Here is a 22,361-nt window from a genome sequence, read left to right on the forward strand (position 1 = left end):
TCCCAGAGCGGTTCCCTTCCTCTCAGGCAACTGAGTTAGAAAGGACACCTGTATATTTGTAGTGACTGGGTGTATTGATACACCATCTAAAGTGTAATTAATAACTTCACCATGGTTAAAGGTATATTCAATGTCTGCTTTATCGTATTTTTACCCATCTAACAATAGGTGCCCTTCTTTGCGAGGTATTGGAAAACCTCCCTGGTCTTTGTGGCTGAATCTGTTTGACATTCATTGCTCGACTGAAGGACCTTGCAAATAATTGTACGGATGGGGTGCAGAGATGAAGTAGTCATTCAAAAATCATGTTAAACACTATTATTGCACACAGAGTGAGTCCATGCAACTTATTATGTGACTTGTTAAGCACATTTTTAATTGTGAACTAATTTAAGCTTGCCATAACAAAGGAGTAGATTACTGATTTCTCAAGACATTTCAACTTTTCCTTTTTTATTAATTTGTACACATTTCGAAAAAAAAAGAATTCCACTTTGACATTATGGGGTAACGTGTGTATGCCAGTTACAAAACATCTACATTTAATCCACTTTAAATTCAGGCTGTGCCACAACAAATTGTGGAAAAAGTCAAAGGGTTTGAAAACTTTCTGAAGTCTCTGTACAAACCTTATTTGTTCATCAAAAATTGTGAATAACTCACCACAGGTTAATGAGAAGGTTATGCTTGAAATGATGCACATAACTCTGCAATGTTGGTTTGTTGACACAGCCTGATCTGTTTCACCGGTTCCTGTGATTGTCTCCACCCCCTCCAGGTGTCGCTTGTTTTCCCCAGTGTATTTATCCCTGTGTTTCCTGTCTCTCTGTGCCAGTTCATCTTGTATGTTTAGTTAAGTCAACCAGCGGGGGAAACCTCACCCAAATGTATGGAAAATATAAATTAACTGTTTGAAAATGTGAAGGGGAAAAAAATGTTAAAAGAAAATGTGAATCACATTTTTATTTGCCGTACCCCGACGGCATTGCGCGTACCCCTGGGGAATACCGGCTCTATACTATCTGATACTTAGATTAAGTTGCAAATAAACAATTCATCCTTTGATATGGACTTAATTATGATGCAGTTGTTGGTGCGTTATCAATGATTATGACGCTTGGTCGAATATGGGAAAATGCATGGTGTTGCGTCCTATGGCCCAGATATGGATTTGAATGGAGAGATGCTGGAGCTTGCTGCTCCTTGTCCCCCCCACTAGATCAATGTCCGACACTGGGATTGTTTTCAAATTAGACATTTTTTACATGTTTTCCTCACTGGTCTAAAGGACAAAATAAGTACAAAATGTGTCAATTTTAAGCTTGCATGGATTAGGGGGGACAAGTAACAGCCTAGTATCAGCCAGAACCACATGAAAAAATACTATGGTATAAACACTGTAGTATTACTACATTTATATACTTCATAGAATTCACTAGTGTTTTTGCTGACTTTACTGTAGTGTTTTTGCAGCCAAGACAGTAATATGCTGTAGTATGTATACTTTACTATAGTATAAATACTGTAGTATTACTATAGCTAAACCATAGTCTATACTATAGTATTTACTGTAGTGTTTTGTGGACATTACTTGTAGTATTGAGTAGTGCTTTATCTTTAGAAGTGGGAGCTTTCTCCTTGACAAAACCTACTGGACAATTACAAAAATAGCACATTTTTCATAACCTGTAGGTAGGAACTGGAGTCTAAACGGATAGATTTTCTATAACCTGTAGGCCTGTAAGGAACACAATATATGGTCTATACATGGCATGTAAGTTGATCATGGGTGGCACACAAATTGGGATATGGAGAGGGGAATGGATGGGGTATATATGCAACTTAAATACTGTCGTATTACTATAGTTAAACTAGTGTTTTTGCAGACAGTGGACACTGTAGTGATTTTGCTGACTAGTGTAGTATAGTTTTTTTGCGGATAATACTGTTGTATTCTACAGTACACTATGAAATTATATAGTAAGTACTACACATGATCGAGGGATACTACAGTGTGGAGTTTAGTATCTACAATATACTACAAAAGTATATAGTAAGCACTACATGATCAAGGGACACTACATGATCAAGGGACACTACATTGTGTAGTATAGCATACTACAAAATTCTATAGTAACAACTACACATGATCAAGGGATACTACAGTGTGGAGTATAGTACAGAATTCTAGAAGTACATTAGTCTTCTATTGTAAACTGTAGTATTTTTGCATGTGGGGAGTCTGTTGCTTTAGCCAGGGAAGCCAAGTGAGAGTGCACTCTGGGCATTTGTAAATTCAGAGCGTTTCGCTCTGGGAGCGTTCAGAGCGCACACTGGATGCTCTGGCCAAGGAGTAGGGTGACTCGAGCGTTCTGACCTTACAACGGCAGTCAAGCACCCAAGCTAACTGGCTAACTTGCTAGCTACTTCCAGACACAAATGAGAGAACACCTCACTCTGACCATTTTACTCACCCTAGCAGAGCTGGTTAAACAGTTTTCATGTTATCCAGAGCGATGGTGATTGTATATGTGCTGCTTGCAACAATTTAATTATGCATTTTTGCCGAAGTTTACTTTATTACATTGCTCAACATTTTCTTAACATTTGTCATAATTAGTTAAAGCAATGAATTTGTATCTGCTCTCGTTACATATTTTCTTCAAATCTGAAAACGTTGTGAAGCCATGCCCATTTCCTGAAGAATTGCATTATGGGCCCTATAAGTACGGAAATGGTGTCCACTGTGTATACTTTGTATTTTGGCGACTGTAGTACAACATCCAGGAACTTTTGACATACTATGACCAATAAGCATACTCTATACTCAATTTATGTCAAAAATAGTGAGGTTAGTATGAGTATTCAAACACCGCTAATATCTTTCCATTGAATCTATGAACGCTAAAGCTTTGTTGGGGATTTAACGCACCGCTTCGACACATCATAAGTAAGAGGTCATCATTTAATAAAGTTCAAATGTTTACAAATTAGATGCGCTGAAATGAAAGCAACTTCTGAAAATGAACACTGATTATAGCGATACATTGTTTGTGAGATCAAAGTAAAGTATGTTTAGGTAGGTGTAATCCAGAATCAAAGGTGTTGGTTTTTTTGAATCCGAGGGTATTCTGCTATTGACATTTGTTAAATTATGCGAGACAACGTGACAACAGTAATTAATAAAGCCATCTAGGCAGTGCAGGTGTAATTATGCAAATGAGGCACATACTTTAATTCATTTTAACAAAATATTTAAAAAAATACCTGTGACAATAAGAATATGAGTGGATTTTAAGAATATATATATATATTTTTTTACAATAAATGTAATACCTGAATTCCCACCAAGCCCTGAACTCCATTCATTATTTGGCTGTGCCAGAAGTGTTTCATGTGCTACAATTCAGTCAATATCTGATGGATTACAAAAATTCAACTGTTGCGTTTATTAGAATTGTTTTTTTTTTTAAACTTAACAATTTTGATTGTAGTAGAGGCAGGGAGAAGGCTGTGGATACGGGAGGGGCTCTAGAGCACAGATAACCAGCCTGGGGCAGTATAAGTAGAGAAGACCGGAGGAGAGAGGCTCTAGACTCTAGAGTACATCCAGTCCTCTTCCTCTAGCAAAGCACATGCAGGAGCAGAGTTCACTGTCTGCATGAGTGGCTGATTGAGCCAGGCCAATCTGTTAAGGTGGATGGAGGTCAGACAGACAGATGCCACTGAACACCTGATGAGATTCCTCTCCTCACTTTCCTCTAAAGGATGGCTGAAAAGTCCCTCCATTATGACTATTTATGTCATCAATGTAGACTTTACGAAAGCTTGTATGTTGCAGTTAATTGTAGATTTACTGTGCTAAAAGCTGTAACTGAATAATAAGAAATACATTTTTCTCCAAACATCAAAAAGGAAAATCAAACTGCCATATAATATCCATGATTTTAAAATGGTACACTTGCAATGGCTGCCTGGTATTGTGATGCAATAATTTTCATGGTATTTTGGAAAGTTCTATCAACTGATGGTGGACTGCCATGGTAATGTAGAATATTCATTGAAATGATACTAACTATTGTGGCTTATATAATGAAATACATTTTTTTGTAATGTTAGTTGAGGTGACTGTCACGTCCTGACCATAGAAAGCTTTAATTTTCTATGGTAGAGTTGGTCAGGGCGTGACTGGGGGGCTAGTCTAGTTTATTATTTCTATGTGGGGTTCTAGGTTTGTTTTTCTGTTGGTGATTGTGAATGATTCCCAATTAGAGGCAGCTGGTAATCATTGTCTCTAATTGGGGATCATACTTAAGTAGCTTGTTTTCCACTTGTGGGTTATGGGACATTATTTATGTTTAGTTGCCTGTTAACACTGAAGTTTCACTATTAATAAATTATGTGGAACGCTACTCACGCTGCAATTTGGTCCAATCATTCCAACGAACGTGACAGTGACTCAACAAATCACAAGGTTGTGACTAGAGGAAGTGCAGCTATGACCGGAAGTGCCTTTTCATAGCAGGTTAGGAGATCATTTTAGCTTCAAAGGACCGTCCATACGAAGAACAATAACGATAAAAAATATTTGAACAGGAGCGTTCACACAACGATAACTACAAAATGAATGGAGAACGATTTTTTTTCACCTTTATTTAACCAGGTAAGCTAGTTGAGAACAAGTTCTCATTTACAACTGCGACCTGGCCAAGATAAAGCAGTGAGACACAAACAACAGAGTTACACATGGAATAAACAAGCGTACAGTCAATGACACAATAGGAAAAAAAGTCAATATACAGTGAATGCAAATGGCGTGAGGAGGTAAGGCAATAAATAGGCCACAGTAGCGAAGTAATTACAATTTAGCAAATTAACACTGGAGTGATAGATGAGCAGATGGTGATGTGCAAGTAGTGATACTGGTGTGCAAAAGAGCAGAAAAGTAAATAAAAACAATATGGGGATGTGTCACAACGTCCACAGAAGGTGGCGCCTCTCCTCGGTTGGGCGGTGCTCGGCGGTCGTTCGTCGCCGGCCTACTAGCTGCCACCGATCTATGTTTCAGTGTCTGTTAGTTATGTCTGTTTTTTGATTGCACCTGTTTCGTGTTTGTCATTAGTGGGGGGGTATTTTGTTTGTCTGTGTTTAGTTAGGATTCGTGCGGGATTGTTCATTGTTACGTGTGGTAGGGGTTGTATTGTTTATACGTAGTTGGTTTACTACTTATTGTCTAGGCATTAGGGTTGCCGGGCTGCGCCCCGTCTGTCTTTTCGAGTGGAGCTTCCTCTAGTCTTTTGACTGTTGTGCTCCCAGCCTTATATGGATTTTGCCCTTGGATTTATTAAATCTCGTTTGTTCCAACGGACCTCAGTCTCCTGCGCTTGACTCATCCTTAAACTGTTCTATCCGCCCGTGACAGGATGAGGTAGGTAGATTTGGTGGGCTATTTACAGATGGACTATATACAGCTGCAGCGATCGGTTAGCTGCTCAGATAGCTGATGCTTGAAGTGAGGGAGATAATTCTCCGTCTGCGATTTTAAGACTTGTTTATTTATTTTTTATTTTTTTTCCCGCAATTTGTTCCAGTCATTGGCAGCAGAGAACTGGATGGAAAGACGGCCAAAGGCGGTGTTGGCTTTGGGGATGACCATTGAGATATACCTGCTGGAGCGCGTGCTACGGGTGGGTGTTGCTATCGTGACCAATGAGCTGAGATAAGACTGGGATTTACCTAGCATAGACTTATAGATGACCTGGAGCCAGTGGGTCTGGCGACGAATATGTAGCGAGGGCCAGCCGACGAGAGCATACAGGTTGCAGTGGTGGGTGGTATAAGGGGCTTTGGTAACAAAACGGATGGCAATGTGATAGACTGCATCCAGTTTGTTGAGTAGAGTATTGGAAGCTATTTTGTAGATGACATCGCCGAAGTCGAGTATCGGTAGCATAGTCAGTTTTACGAGGGTATGTTTGGTGGCGTGAGTGAAGGAGGCTTTTTTTGCGAAATAGAAAGTCGATTCTAGATTTGATTTTGGATTGGAGATGTTTAATGAGTCTGGAAGGAGAGTTTACAGTCTAGCCAGACACCTAGGTATTTGTAGTTGTCCACATATTCTAGGTCAGAACCGTCCAGAGTAGTGATGCTAGTCGGGCAGGCGGGTTCAGGCAGCGAACGGTTGAAAAGCATGCATTTGGTTTTACTAGCATTTAAGAGCAGTTGGAGGCCACGGAAGGAGTGTTGTATGGCATTGAAGCTTGTTTGGAGAACGATAACGAGAGCTATCGTTTGGATCACTTTCAGAGTGATGATTATTATTTTTACCCTGTCCCTCTGATAAAACATTGAAAAACGCGTTCTATTGAAGTGTTCTAGGTGTGCGAGGCTGCTCAGAGGAGAGAAGGCTGTAACGGGTTGGCAGTCGTGGTGAAGGAATGAGGCACAGGAAGCAGCGAGCACAGGGTAGTGGCGTATTTAATTTACACTCACTCATCAAACAAATACTCCCAAACACAGGGGAGAAAATACACACGGCGTAAAATAGCGCCGACACGAACATGAGCCGTCACAATAGAAATAATCCCGCACAACACGGAAGCGGACCAGCTAACATAAATAGCCCCGTTAATTAACCAAACTAACACAGGTGCACAAAACCAAAAAGAAGGGAAAACCAAAAAGGGAATCAGTGGTAGCTAATAGGCTGGTGACGACGACCGACGAGCGCCACCCGAGCAGGAGGGGGCGCCACCGTGGGTGGGAATCGTGACAAAGGCAGAGCGCATGGTAAACTTGCCTGAATAACTGGGCTTGTGTAAGCATATTGGTGGCCACATTAATTATAGGACGACTTGGGAGAATAATGATCCATGACAAACAGCTGGAATTATTTACTCTTTTGTACCAAAAATAATTAGAAGTATTAGGCCTAATATTTAGCTAATGAATGATGGGTTGCATACGCTTCTAACTTAGGCTACACATCTCTAGTCTGTCTTCACATTTGTCATTGCGTAATTATGCACCTGGCCTCTCAGCTACAGCTATTCCTCTTAGGCCTTGGAGTCCCAGGAATGTAAAACTACAATAGCTTGTACACTTAATTCAAGCATTTTATTTACTACTACTAGCCTATCGAGGAGAGATTCCAGCTTGCTCTTGCTTGCTGAATGTAAAATAGAGAAGTTTGAAAGTAGAGAGTGTGTGATCAAAATACACCTGAGTAGCCTGCTAATGTACCTTTCTGGTCCTTGTACTATGTTGAGAATAGACCCATATCTGATCCAAATGGTTGGATAATCAGGCCTAGGCTGTATGCATTTGTTTTGTCATGAAGCATTCAAAGCAGGCCGTTTGAGCGGTTTATTCAAATTAGAGAAAGGGGGTTACCTAGTCAGTTGCACAACTGAATGCATTCAACTGAAATGCGTCTTCCACATTTAACCCAACCTCTGGATCAGAGAGGTGTGGGTGGCTGACTTAATCGACGTCATCGGTGCCTGGAGAGCAGTTGTCGTGGGTTAACTGGCTTGCTCAAGGGCAGAATGGCAGATTTTTCTACCTTGCCGGCTTGAGGATTCGAATCAGCGACCTTTCCGTTACTGGTCCAAAGCTCTTAAACGCTAGGCTACCTTCCACCCTTCACTGCAGTTCACAGCCTAATATCTAGCTAATATTTAGCTTCTTACTCCGGCTACATATCTCTAACCTCTCTCCAAGTGGTTCCTGTGCACAATAGGCTATACGAGGGCTCGCCAACCCTGTTCTTGAATAGCTACTCTACTGTAGCTTTTTCGCTCTAACCCCAACTCTTACTAATCGGATTCAGCTCATCAACCAGGTAATTACTAGAATCAGGTGCACTTGATTAGGGTTGGAGCGAAAACCTACAGGACGGTAGCTCTACAGGAACAGGCTTGGAGAGCCCTGGGCTATACAATCATAGAAAAAATGTTCCTTATAGAACCCTTTTTGGTTCTATCGCTTGCTTCATATATGGAACCACTAAAAGTTCTATTTAGAACCCTTTTATAGGGTTCTTTGATCAGAACCCCAAGGGTTATTCTTCACTGAACTAAAATTTGTTTCATATAGAACCCTGTATGGTGCCATTTATGAATTATGGCTACTACTAATAAATAGTAATAATGTTAACAAAGAATATAATGTAATAAAAAATTAAATAATGGACAAAAGAATACCAGCATAGTTTTTAGATTTTATTGTCATTACATGCAAATATCATTTGGAAATATGCACTGGTGGCCATGGAGGCATGTCTTTGTTTGAATGATGCCCCACGTCAATCTTGGTACACATCTGGCTGATTTATTTTTTAACCTGGCTGGTTCCTGAGAAGAAAAAAAGAGCAAAAACTGGAGTTAATCTTCCAAAATGAAGGCAAAATGCTATGCAGACATATAATTATGTTGATGTAGAAGAACAACTTACATGCAGTTGTTGTCATCAGAAGCAGCCGAAGGAGAGATCATCTGCCTCTAATTGGGTTACTGCCAGTCTGAGCAAAAAATAGATGGTGTGTTAAAAGTCATGTAATGATTAACTAGGCTATTAAATCACAAAGACTTATTATCCAACATTTATTACAAATCATTTAGATTCCATACTTCCTCTTAGTCAGCCCACTGCCCATCACCTGCATTCATCAAAGGTCAGCAACAGTCTTCTAATGGCTTCATGAAACAGTCACATCATCTGACTCCACACTAAAATGCTGAAATAAAAGTATCAATTAGCTAATTAATCATTTCATGCTGGGTCTGTAGCGCTATTTGGCATATCCCAAAATAATGGTTATTTGTAAGAGTTAGCTTGTAAAGTGGCTAACTTTTCCTGGCTAGCTAACGAGATAGAATTTGAGCACCATTTGTAAGCTAATCCAACTTTATTTATCTAGCCTAGCTGTAGTTTATCATGACTTTGGCTACATATATTTGAATTAAATAAGCAACTTTGCTTACCTTCATCAATTATCTTTCAATGTGCTTATAGGTAGGCTATTTATAAGTTCAACCATGTCCTCTTGCATCTTCATGCTGGAATGGCAGTTGGTTTTTGAATCAGAATGGCAGTCAAAATTTGAATTGACCAGAAGGTTCTATATAGAACCCCTTTTATTAAATACATTATTTCCTCTTGCTTCTAGCTAGCATTTAGTTTGCAACAGCACAAGTTTGTATGAACCTTGCTGTTTGCCACTCTGACCTCAGCAGCAATGTTGCAAAATATGAATCCGGTCTCTCCCCTGCCGTAGAGTTCACGTGTCGGCTAGCCATTTTTCTGACTAGCTGAAATCATGCAGCAGCATCATTAGCATGGATGTGAATGTAAAATGGCTAAAACAAATTAAAAGGGAGCTTGTTAGTTTGATGTGACTGTTAGCTGAAATCCACATTACACTTTTCCAAAGAAGCAATATGTTCTACAGTTGTATGAAAAAGTTTGGGCATCCCTCTGAGGCTGCATAATAATTTACTCTGTCGTCACAGAAAATGATCACAGTGGCATGCCATTCATTTTCTAATAAAAGCTGAGTACTGGGGTATTGTCCAGACAAAGATTTTTAGTGTAGCAATATTAAGTTGTTTGAAATTAAATCAGATGTGAAAAATAGGCTATGCAAAAATTTGGGAACCCTTGTCATTCTGTTGATTTGAATACCTGTAACTACTTAGCACTGATTAATTGGAACAAACAATTGGTTTGGTGAGGTCATTAAGCCTTGAACTTCATAGACAAGTGCATCCAATCATGAGAAAAGGTATTTAAGGTGGCCAATTGCAAGTTGTTGTTCTCTTTGACTCTCCTCTGAAGAATGGCAACATGGGGGCCTCAAAACAACTCTCAAATGACCTGAAAACAAAGATTGTTCAACATTATGGTTTAGAGGAAGGCTACAAAAAGCTATCGCAGAGATGTAAGCTGTCAGGTCCACTGTGAGGAACATAGTGTGGAAATGGAAGACCACAGGCACAGTTCTTGTTAAGGCCAGAAGTGGCAGGCCAAGTAAAATATTGGAGAGGCAAAGGTGAAGGATAGTGAGAACGGTCAAAAACAGCCCACAGACAACCTCCAAAAACCTACAACATCATCTTGCTGCAGATGGTGTCACTGCATCGTTCAACAATTCAGCACACTTTGCACAAGGAGAAGCTGTATGGGAGAGTGATGCGGAAGAAGCCTTTTCTGCACACACGCCACAAACAGAGTCGCTTGAGGTATGCAAACGCACATTTGGACAAGCCAGCTTCATTTTGGAATAAGGTGCTGTGGACTGATGAAACAAAGATGGAGTTATTTGGTCATAACAATGGACGTTATGCATGGCGGCAAAAGAACACAGCATTCCAAGAAACACTTGCTACCCACAGTAAAATTTGGTGGGGGTTCCATCATGCTGTGGGGCTGTGTGGCCAGTGCCGGTGCTGGGAATCTTGTTAAAGTTGAGGGTCGCATGGATTCCACTCAATATCAGCAGATTCTTGGGAATAATGTTGAAGAATCAGTCAAAGTTTTAAGTTACGCCGGGGCTGGATATTTCAACAAGACAACGACCCAAAACACTGCTCAAAATCTACCCGGGCATTTATGCAGAGGAACAAGTACAATGTTCTGGAATGGCCATCCCAGTCCCCACACCTGAATATCATTGAGAATCTGTGGGATGATTTGAAGCGGGCTGTCCATGCTCGGCAACCATCAAACCTAACTGAACTGGAGATGTTTTGTAAGGAGGAATGGTCCAAAATGCCTTCATCCAGAATCCAGACACTCATTAGCGGCTATAGGAAGCGTCTAGAGGCTGTTATTTTAGCAAAAGGAGGCTCTACTAAATATTGATGTGATTTTTCTATTGGGGTGCCCAAATTTATGCACCTGTCTAATTTTGTTTTGATGCATATTGCAAATTTTTCTGTTAATCCAATACACCTCATTTCACTACTGACATATTAGGAGGTGTTGGCTTTGGGGATGACCAGTGAGATATACCTGCTGGAGTGCGTGCTATGGGTGGGTGATATGGTGAGCAAGATAAGGCGGAGCTTTACCTAGCAAAGGTCATTGATAAGTCTTTGCTAGGTAAAGCTCCGCCTTATCTTGCTCACCATATCACCCACCCGTAGCATTTTGGACCATTCCTCCTTACAAAACATCTCCAGTTCAGTTAGGTTTGATGGTTGCCGAGCATGGACAGCCCGCTTCAAATCATCCCACAGATTCTCAATGATATTCAGGTCTGGGGACTGGGATGGCCATTCCAGAACATTGCACTTGTTCCTCTGCATAAATGCCCGGGTAGATTTTGAGCAGTGTTTTGGGTCGTTGTCTTGTTGAAATATCCAGCCCCGGCGTAACTTAAAACTTTGACTGATTCTTCAACATCAACGAATATGTAGCGAGGGGCAGCCGACGAGAGCATACAGGTCGCAGTGGTGGGTAGTATATGGGGCTTTGGTGACAAAATGGATGGCACTGTGACAGACTGCATCCAGTTTGCTAAGTAGTGTTGGAGGGTATTTGGTAAATTACATCGTTGAGGATCGGTAGGATAGACCGCTTTACAAGGATATGTTTGACTGCAGGATGGATATAGGTCTGTAACAGTTTGGGTCTAGTGTCACCCCCTTTGAAGAGGGGGATGACCACGGCAGCTTTCCAATCTTTAGGAATCTTGGACAATACGAAAGAGGTTGTACAGACTAGTAATAGGGGTTGCAACAATGGCGGTGGATAATTTTAGAAATAGAGGGTCCAGATTGTTTAGCCAAGCTGATTTGTACGGGTCTAGGTTTTGCAGCTCTTTAAGAACATCTACTATCTGGATTTGGGTGAAGGAGAAGCTGGGGAGGCTTGGGCAAGTAGCTGGAGGGGGGTGCGGAGCTGTTGGCCGGGGTTGGGGTTCAGGAGGATAAACTTTTTACAAAGTGGCTAAACTCTGGTGCCCAAATACTAGGTATGCCCTGGAGCTGTTGTCAAAGGACAGACTAGGGTCCCCCAGCCACATCATAATTCACACATGCACAAATGACCGGAGGGCCCAGCAGGAAAGGGTAGCAACAGCACTCAAGGGAGTGACTGAAAAAGCTTCTTCCACTTTCCCAAATGCACAAGTGGTCATCTCCGCCCTGCTACCATGAAAATACTTTCACCCTGCCACCATACAGCGGGTGAATGCAAGCATTCGTGAGATTGTGCCTCAAAACCTGAAGTATACTTGGCCCACCACTCCACCCTGGACTTGAATAGCCTTAATGACCAGGTCCACCTCTACAAGGCAGCAATCCCAAGTTTTGCCAGGACCATGAAGGACGTCACCCTCAACCGTAGCCCCAGCACTTCACACAGGAGCAACGGACACGCCACCCTGACATCCTCCCAGACCTGCAAGATGCCCCCCGAAGGACCTGCACCGAGAAAACCCACACCAAGAGGACCTACACCCAGACCACAGGATCACCAGCCACACCCCAACCAGCTAAGACTACCCCAAGAAAACCCTGGCCACACTCATAGGCCCCCCCCATATCAGACCTATGTCCCTTCTACCCACCCCCATGCCTTGATTGAATGGCGCTGGAGGGGATGGCTGCCGTTTTATGGGCTCTTAACCAACTGTGCTATTTTGTTCGTTTTGCGTTGGTAACTAATAAAAATAATTTATTTTGTACATAATTGCTGCTACCATCTCTGACCGAAAATAACTTCTGGACATCAGAACAGCAATTACTCACCTCGAACATGATAAAGATTTTTTTTCTTTATTAACGAGTGACACGAAGGATATACTGCTTTCTCGGGAACTGGCCAAAATCCCTGTCATTTGCGTGAAATTTTGTAGGCAATTGAGAACCTCCACTACCATCTGTTCTATTGGCCAACGTGCAATCATTCGAAAAAAAATGGATGGTATACTTTCAAGACTATCCTACCAATGGGACATTTAAAAACAGAAATATCTTATGTTTCACTGGCTTGTGGCTGAATGAAGACATGGATAATATAGAGCTGGTGGGATTTTCCATGCATCATCAGGACAGACAAGCTATGTTTGGTAAGATGAGGGGCGGGGGTGTGTCTTTGTCAATAACAGCTAGTGCGCGATGTCTAAGTCTCGAGGTATTGCTCGCCTGAGGTAGAGTACCTATGATAAAATGTAGACCACACTATCTACCAAGAGTTCTCATCTATATTATTCATAGCAGTCTAATTCCCACCACAAACCAATGCTGACACTAAGACCACACTCAACCAGCTGTATAAGGTCATAAGCAAACAAGAAAATGCTCATCCAGAAGTGGCGCGCCTAGTGGCCGGGGACTTTAATGCAGGCAAACTTAAATCCGTTTTACCACATTTCTACCAGCATGTCACATGTGCAACCAGTGGGGAAAAAAACTAGACCACCTTTACTCCACACACAGAGACGCATACAAAGCTCTCCCTTGCCCTCCATTTGGCAAATCTGACCATAATTCTATCATCCTGATTCCTGCTTACAAGCAAACACTGAAGCAGGAAGTACCAGTGACTCGCTTTATACAGAAGTGGTCAGATGACACGGATGCTAAGCTACAGGACTGTTTTTCTAGCACAGACAGTCAGCGGTTTCATCAATAAGTGTATCGATGACGTCGTACATATCCCAACCAGAAGCCATGGATTACAGGCAACATCCGCATCGAGCTAAAGGCTAGAGCTGCCACTTTCAAGGAGTGGGACACTAACCCGGACACTTATAAGAAATCCCGCTATGCCTTCAGACGAACCATCAAACGGTGTCAATACAGGATTAAGATTGAATCCTACTACACCGGTTCTGATGCTCGTCGGATGTGGCAGGGTTTGAAAACTATTACGGACTACAAAGGGAAACCCAGACGCGAGCTGCCCAGTGACGCTAGCCTACCAGACGAGCTAAATGCCTTTGAGGCAAGCAACATTGAAGCACGCATGAGAGCTCCAGCAGTTCCGGATGACTGTGATAACGCTCTTGGTAGACAATGTGAGAAAGACCTTTAAAACAAGTCAACATTCACAAAGCCGTGGGGCCAGACGGATTACCAGGACGTGTACTCAAAGCATGCGCGGACCAACTGGCAAGTGTCTTCACTGGCATTTTCAACCTCTCCCTGACAGAGTCTGTAATACCTACATGTTTTAAGCAGATCACCATAGTCCCTGTGCCCAAGGAAGTGAAGATAACCTGCCTAAAATGATTACTGCCTGTAGCACTCACGTTGGTAGCCATGAAGTGCTTGGAAAGAGTGGTCATGGCTCACATCAACATCATCCCGGATACCCTAGATCCACTCCAATTTGCATACCGCCCCAACAGATCCACAGATGATGCAATCTCAATCGCACTCCACACTGCCCTTTCCCACCTGGACAAAAGGAACACCTATGTGAGAATGCTGTTCATTTACTACAGCTCTGCATTCAACATCATAATGCCCACAAAGTTCATAACTAAGCTAAGGACCCTGGGACTAAACAACTCCCCTGCAACTGGACTTCCTGACGGGCTGCCCCCAGGTGGTAAGGGTAGGTAACAACATCCGCCACACTGATCCTCAACATCGGGGCTCCACAGGGGTCTATGCTTAGTCCCCTCCTGTACTCCTTGTTCACCCACAACTGCGTGGCCAAACATGACTTCAACACCATCATTAAGTTTGCTGATGACCCAACAGTGGTAGGCCTGATTACCGACAATGATGAGACAGCCTATAGGGAGGAGGTCAGAGACCTGGCAGGATCGTGCCAGGACAACAACCTCTTCCTCAATGTGAGTAAGACAAAGGAGCTGATCGTGGACTACAGGAAAAGGCGGGCCGAACAGGCTCCCAATAACATTGACGGGGCTGTAGTGGATCAGGTTGAGAGTTTCAAGTTCCTTGGTGTCCACATCACCAACAAACTATCATGGTCCAATCAAACCAACACAGTCGTGAAGCGGGCACAACAACACCTTTTCCCCCTCAGGACACTGAAAAGATTTGCCATGGGTCCTCAAAGTTCTACAGCTGCACCATTGAGAGCATCCTACATCGCCTGATATGGCAACTGCTCGGCATCTGACCGTAAGGCGCTAGAGGATAGTGCGTACGGCCCAGTACATCACTGGGGCCAAACTTCTTGCCATTCAGGGCCTCTATACTAGGCGCTGTCAAAGGAAAGCCCATAAAATTGTCAGACTCCAGTCACCCAAGTCATAGACTGTTCTCTCTGCTACCGCAAGGTAAGCGGTACCGGAGCGCCAAGTCTAGGACCAACAGGCTCCTTAACAGCTTCTACCCCCAAGCCATAAGAATGCTGAACAATTAATCAAATGCCCCCCCCCCCCCCCCCCCCCCCCCACCACCTTTTTGTTTTTTACACTGCTGCTACTTGCTGTTTATTAATGCATAGTCACTTTACCTCTACCTACATGTACAACTTTCCTCGACTAACCTGTACCCCCCTCACATTGACTCGGTACCGGTTCCTCCTGTATATAGCCTCGTTATTATTTTGTTACTTTTATTACTTCTTTTTTTTTTTTACTTACATTTATTTGGTAAATATTTTCTTAATTCTTTCTTGAACTGCATTGTTGGTTAAGGACTTGTAAGTAAGCATTTCACGGAAAGGTCTAAACCTGTTGTATTCAGCGCATGTGACAAAGTTTGATTTGCACACTACCTATAAAATGGTGACAACTGAGCTGCACTTCATAACCTCCTGCCAAATGTATGACCATATTAGAGAGACCTATTTCCCTCAGATCCAATTTTGATGAATTCCCATATCTATTGGGTGAAATACCACTCTGTGCAATCACAACAGCAAGATTTGTGACCTGTTGCCACAAGAAAAGGGAAACCAGTGAAGAACAAACACCATTGTAAATAGAACATATATTTATTTTCCCATTTGTACTTTAACTATTTGCACATCATTACAACACGGTATATATAATATTTGAACTGTCTTTATTCTTTTGGAATTTTTGTGAGTAATGTTTTCGAGAGATCAATTTCTCACCTTTCTGTCTGGCCAGTTGAACTTGGCGAAAACATCATCGTACATCTGTGTGGCCCCGTCAGTCACAAGCATGATGGCCTGGCTACACACACTGCCATGCCCAGTCTGGTTAAACTACAGATACACACACACACACACACACATTCAGGAAAAGAGTTGAGATTTGAGTCTGGGACTGTGTTGCACTTCAGTTGCAAAAATACAGGCTCGTGACTTGACTATAGTTATATGCATATTTTAGTTAATTGAAGTTCAGATTTTTATATATATATATATATCGACTAGATTATTTAAAACATTTCTAATAAGAAACCTCATTGAGTTGAACCAGATCTCCATCAGGAGAAAACGATAACAGCTTTTGCACCATTATTCAGAGGGCCACCCACCAAAATGTCTTGTTCTGTGACCCAAAAATGGCAGTGTAAAATTTCAGCAACAGTTTGTAGATAATGTTATGAACATGAATACGGTGTGATTTAAAAACTTGAAATTGCACATTTAGCTTTGAAATCACAGAACGTCTTGGGTAATTTCCCTAGCAACGTTCCGACGTTTCACCTTCGTTACTTTTTTTGCACACTGGCGCACAGAACTATTCTGTGTTCGTCCATGCATCAGCTCAAGCAACACGTGTTACCTTCATTGAGCCAGATTAACCCCGAAATGAGAAAATGTTTTAACCACGTACAGTGTGAAGACATTTTTGGCAGCTGTATAGAGAGCAATAGTAATGTCGTCTTTTTGTAGGCACTGACTCCATCTGTCACGTGTGCTCCCTCTCGGCCTCTAGGTCACCAGGCTGCTTGTCTATGGCGCACACCTGTCACCAGCGATACGCGCATAATGACACTCACCTGGACTCCGTCACCTCCTTGATTACCTGCCCTTTATATGTCACTCCCTTTGGTTTCTTCCCCAGTTGTCATTGTTTCAGGTCGGTGCGCTGTTTGTGTTTTCGTCAGTTATTGATTAAATGTATTCATTCCCTGAACTTGCTTCCTGACTCTCAGCGTACATCGTTACAGCACCATGGTTCGTTGGACAAATGATGTGGAAATGAATGGTGTTTCTGGATAAATGCTGAAAACAAGTTCTGCGGTAAACACAGGTTTAGGAGATCGTATATGTTTTGATCTATGAGATAGTCTTTATCAGCTAACGTACATTTTTGTGAATTCTGAAGCATTTGTCATTAAAACCCACCAAGGCCTCATAATTCATAAAGGTCATGTTAACTGACTGGTATTACCTCCCATAGAACAAAACGTATCAGATCTCGTAAGTGTGTGTTAACCTCTGACCTTATTTTTGGCGTTTATCCTAAAACCCTATTCTTTCCCCATTTAATATCCCCCCTAGGGATGGCTGTACGAACCAGACTTAACTCATTTAGGACTACAAGGGTTTTAGGACTACCAGCTGGCGAGCTCTATTAAGTTGAGGGGCCATTGTTGCTCTTACCTACTAGCAAAACTAAAGACAGCATAACGTTTGCTAGCTAACACCGCTCGCAAAACAAGAAAGGTCCCGACAGATAAATAAAGCGCTGTTCTGCCATCTGAGAAATCTATTTTGCATGTTTCAACAGCTTCTTATTTCATATTATTTTGGGATTCCTCCGGTCCGGTACATGCGTTTCTTTCTGCAAGCATGTACAACGGAACTTGTGTAAAAACTGTAACCAAGATGTAACATGGTAACCTCATAATGTTGCGAGGAGAAATGATGAAAAATGTGCTATGATTTCAAATCGTACCTTTGATTTATAATATTTAATTAATGTGCAACTTTTTTACAAGTTTTGAATGACAGTGTTTATATTCATAAAATCATCTATTAAGATGTTGAATTTTGCATTTTTGTTTCCTGGGTCACTGAATGCCGCCGCCTTTTTTTTGTGTGTGTGTGTGGATTGCCTTGGACTACATGGTCTTCACGACATCCAGCTGACTATCTTCAAAAACGAGCAACATTTATTCACGGGGCATGTTCATCTGTCCTCTAATCCTATCCCATCTCTGTCTTTGAGGCCTGGGCTAACTCTGAGACAGACCTGGATTCATATACTATTTGAAATCATTTCAAATCCTGGGCTTGAGCTTGCATGACACAATGGAAGCAATATAATAGTCATACGAAATAAAAACCCTGCCCATTTGGCACTCCAGGCAGGCTAAAGCAAATGCTAAAGATTTCAAATAGTATTTGAACCCAGGTCCGCTTTGAGACTCAGCTGCCTGTCACCTCTGCCCTTGGCCATGCCTGTAATGTTTGTTTTCGTTGCTGATGTCTGATGATGTCCGATACTGGCGTCCCATCAGGGACTAAAACACAGATAATCTCTTTGTAAATAAACTGGGAAGTGCAGCCCACATTAATCTGATGGCAGAAGATGCATGGTGGTAATTAAATAGCTTATTGACCTGTGACAGAGGGAATGTGGAGAAATAGAGCTTTGTGGAGTGAGCACCATTATCGCTGTCTAAAAGCTGCTGAGCTGAGCATGGCTCTGCTCCCAAAACACACCTGCAGCAGCGTTTGTAAGAGTGTGTGTGTGAGACAGACACACACACACACACAGGATTACAATAACACACGGACTGTCTCTCTTGACACACACACATCCCTCACACATGCATGCACAGTGGTCTCCACACACACTGCAGATTACCACATTGACCTTGCTCAGAGCATCCCTTAAAGCTAAAGAGTTACTGTAGATATGTCAAAGAGACCAATATAAACACAGCATATGGAGCAAATGATTTAAATGTATTTTGTCAGCAATATGGTGAATGCTAAGAGCAGTTTTAGAGCTAGGCAGGTTTGTCAGAGGCAGAGAACTGTAAGGCAGCATTGGATCAAAATAACAGCATTGAAAGCCTGTCCACCACAGTGAACTACACAGAAAAATAAAGATATACCACCCAGATAGAATATAATGTCTAAACAGATTCAGGGTAGAACACATGATACCATGGTAGGATTTGAGTTCTGACAAATGTGGAGATGATGGGAACACGTGATGATCAGTATTATGGTCAAGGTGTGTTTTTGATCAGACCACAGTGCTGCTTCTAGCAGAGAAACACACAAACACCTCCAGGCAACCCTAGTCTTGATACACCACTAGCCACTTGTTTTCTACCTTCGATCTGCTCTGCTAAGAGATAGTATAGAGAATAAAATGGCCCTAGCCCAGTTAGAATCCATCCCGTCCATTCACCAAGGTGGTAGCCTAGCCTAGAGTAGCAATGTATTTCACACTCAGCCTATTGGCCGCCTGATTACCATATTCATTGCACTAGATTTAATTAATCAGACAAATGCAGACGATGAAGCCGTGCTCCCGGTGCGGAGCGGTGCGACAGACCGCTAGCCTGAAAACAGAGATAAGACCAGGAGCCTCTCCTTTTATCTCCACCGGCTTTGTGTTCCGATCATCCTCCTTATTAATCAGTACTGTTAATTACAGCCATTAATCATCCTTCAGAATAGATGTGCCTGTGTTTGCAGGGTGGAATGGGGGACAGCAGGGATTGCGGTGAAGAGTTTTGAACGGTAGACAGGGAAGAGACGTGCTATACTCAGAGCTTGAGAATAAGTATGTACACCTTGCTGGAGTGTACTGATGCTGCTCTGTTTAAATCACTCAATTAGGTTGGGAAGTGAAAACTACTGTGCCTGAACTAATTGCCTTTCTGCTCTAACTTCTCTGGCATGGATCCAAGTGTGTTTATGTATTTGTTGTTCAATCATGTAAAAAGTAATTCTGGAATTAAACCAAAGTCTGAGAAACAATTGAGAACCAATTTTTGTTTAAAGTTGTGCGTTTCATTTGGTCTCTGCTCTAGTATGTGATATGGATACACAGATGCAGTAAATGGAACTACTGTATATTAGTCTGTGCAATATCTGTGTTGAATGAATGAATGAATTAATTCAGGGGGGTTAAAGCCCGAGGCTGAACTTACATCATTTAGAATGGTGAATGCTTCGGTAAGAGCATCACCCAGCAGACCAATCCCTTTGGCAAACAGCTTGTCCAGATGTTCTCTAAAATGCTAACAGGAAAGAGGTAAACATACAGTATGATTTGAGTGATAATCAAACAAATTCCCTCTGATATGATCTACATACAATTATGTGTGTTTTTGAGTGAGGAACTTACAGCTTTATTGTTTCTGTCTGCTCGTACCAGTGTACCGTTCAGACAAGGCTCCACATAGTGAATCTCTTGATTGTACTGTGAACAAACATATGGAGAGGGTTAGCTTTGAGTGGAATATCACGATAAGAGTACAGACACACCCACATTCTAGACATACCTATTCATTTTCTAGACATGGTTTTAGATACGAGGTAGGATAATCATAAACACGGTATAGAAAAACTAGCAGCAGAAACCCCAAATAAACTCAGATAAACAGAGAAGCTAAAAATGCTAAGGGTGATACATTAAGCAGACCCCCCCCCCCCCCCCCAACACACACAACCCCACTCCAACACACACACAGAGATCAGTTCAATCAGACTGACAGCGATGATGTTGAAGAAGTCGTCGTCTCCCAGTGTGTCCAGTATAGAGGAGACAGTCTGTCTGGCGATGGTCAGTCTCAGGCCCTTCATACTGCCACTCACGTCCACTAGAATCACCACGTCTTTAGGAGACGTCGCTGCCTGGATGTACCTGACCATGGAGGTATGACACAAGTATACACACACTAACCAGAACGTCAGTTCTATCTATCCAATGGGGGTATATAGTGTGGCATAACAACACAAAACATGTTGCCAAACCTTGGACTGCAATGCAGCAAACACTGACTGGAATCATTGCAGAGCTAAAGCAACACACTAACAAAATACACGACAGGGATCAAGATTTTGCCATAATGTACGCTGCACAAACAAGTAAAGCATGATATTGTAGGCCACACAGCAAGAGGAAAATCAGTTTCCTCATTAACTAACGCTGACCTATTGTGAAAAAGCATACCATTTCCTGTTCCTGCAGTCAAAGGCGATGACCCCGTGTTCGTCTGGATGCCATTTGACCCCTGGAACCATGAGGAGAAAGACACTTAGCTACACAGAGCATTACGCTACAGAGTCATACAGAGTGTAAGGACATTCCGGAGCCAGACTACAAAATGTCTTTAGAAATGGGGGTTCAATGCGCAGGTCTGTCTTTCCTTGCTATGTGTATCTCAATAGAAATTGAGAGGAGAGTGGAGTCTAATGATGCCACATCCGTGAAGGGCACAGTGCTACGTTATATGTCCTACACACTAACAATACACTTGTCTCATTGGAACTAATGCATAACATTATCCACACACAGTCAGGCAGGGCACATTGGTGGTGGGTGACTTTAAATTATATGACTGCAATGAAGGGAATTCAATGAAGGGCTTTATATATGAAATAACACTTTCTGTATCACCTGTAATTTCCCATACATGTATCTGTGGTGTTATAGTACTGCAGTCAGCACGGTTACCGTCTGACGGTCACTGTCGGTGCTCTAATGAACCCTTAGCTCTGCCTTAGCTCTGGACTGTGTTGCAGTGTGCTGCTGCAGGAGCTGGACTCACAGTTGCCGCTCACATTCTGATTAATTTGTCTTATGCATTTCTCTGATGGTCTGTAAAATTACAACATTAGCAAAATCACCCTTTGAGTGATTCCATTTCATTTTCCCCCATTTCGTACAGTGACGTTTTGTACGTTTTGCCCCTCCCCCACTCTCCCCCACACAAGCACGCACGCGCACACACACACACACAACTCACCGGGATACTGCCTAAAGAAGCCCTTAGCACTGCCAAAGTACTGCCATATCAGGGACGGATCTTTTTCAAAGTTATCCACAAACACTTTATTCAAGGCCTCTGACCAATACACCCCATTCACTATGGCAGGATCTGAGAGAGAGAGAGAGAGAGAGAGAGAGACTGTTAGTTTTTTGTTTATTTCACTTGCTTTGACAATGTAAACACATGTTTCCCATGCCAATAAAGCCCCTTAAATTGAATTGAATTGAGAGAGAGAGAAATAGAGAGGACATTGCTTTGGCAATGTTAACATATGTTTCCCATGCCAATAAAGCCCACTGAATTGAACTGAATAGAGGGGGAGGAGGGAGGGGAGCGAGACAGAGAGAGGGGAGGAGAGAAACAGATAAGGAGGGGGGGAAGAGAGAGAACGTGTGAGAGAGAGAACCCCAAATTTAGACTCTGCATGCGGAATTCTGCAAAAAATATCCTCCGTGTACAACGTAAAACACCAAATAATGCACATAGACC

The 22,361-nt window shown here is 42.2% G+C and overlaps 1 protein-coding gene and 1 long non-coding RNA gene across 2 annotated transcripts in view; both read right to left on the reverse strand.

Moving 5' to 3' along the window:
* The window catches only part of LOC106583452 (voltage-dependent calcium channel subunit alpha-2/delta-3), an 82,594-nt gene that overhangs the window by 41,805 nt on the left and 18,428 nt on the right, over positions 1 to 22,361 (reverse strand). The window contains exons 6-11 of the mRNA XM_014167636.3: positions 21,849 to 21,980; positions 21,053 to 21,113; positions 20,593 to 20,743; positions 20,225 to 20,299; positions 20,028 to 20,117; positions 16,051 to 16,164 (exon numbers count right to left, since the gene is read on the reverse strand). Coding sequence (XP_014023111.1) covers positions 16,051 to 16,164; positions 20,028 to 20,117; positions 20,225 to 20,299; positions 20,593 to 20,743; positions 21,053 to 21,113; positions 21,849 to 21,980 — 623 coding nt within the window. The remainder of the gene's footprint in view (positions 1 to 16,050; positions 16,165 to 20,027; positions 20,118 to 20,224; positions 20,300 to 20,592; positions 20,744 to 21,052; positions 21,114 to 21,848; positions 21,981 to 22,361) is intronic.
* On the reverse strand, positions 8,210 to 9,090 carry LOC106583453 (uncharacterized). Its single transcript, XR_001323524.2, has 4 exons — positions 8,985 to 9,090; positions 8,660 to 8,737; positions 8,455 to 8,521; positions 8,210 to 8,354 (listed from the first exon to the last, which is right to left on the reverse strand). It is a non-coding gene; the product is annotated as an uncharacterized LOC106583453 (long non-coding RNA).

This window comes from Salmo salar, chromosome 22 (genome assembly GCF_965601325.2).
Source record: "Salmo salar chromosome 22, fSalSal1, whole genome shotgun sequence".
Lineage (NCBI taxonomy): Eukaryota > Metazoa > Chordata > Actinopteri > Salmoniformes > Salmonidae > Salmo > Salmo salar.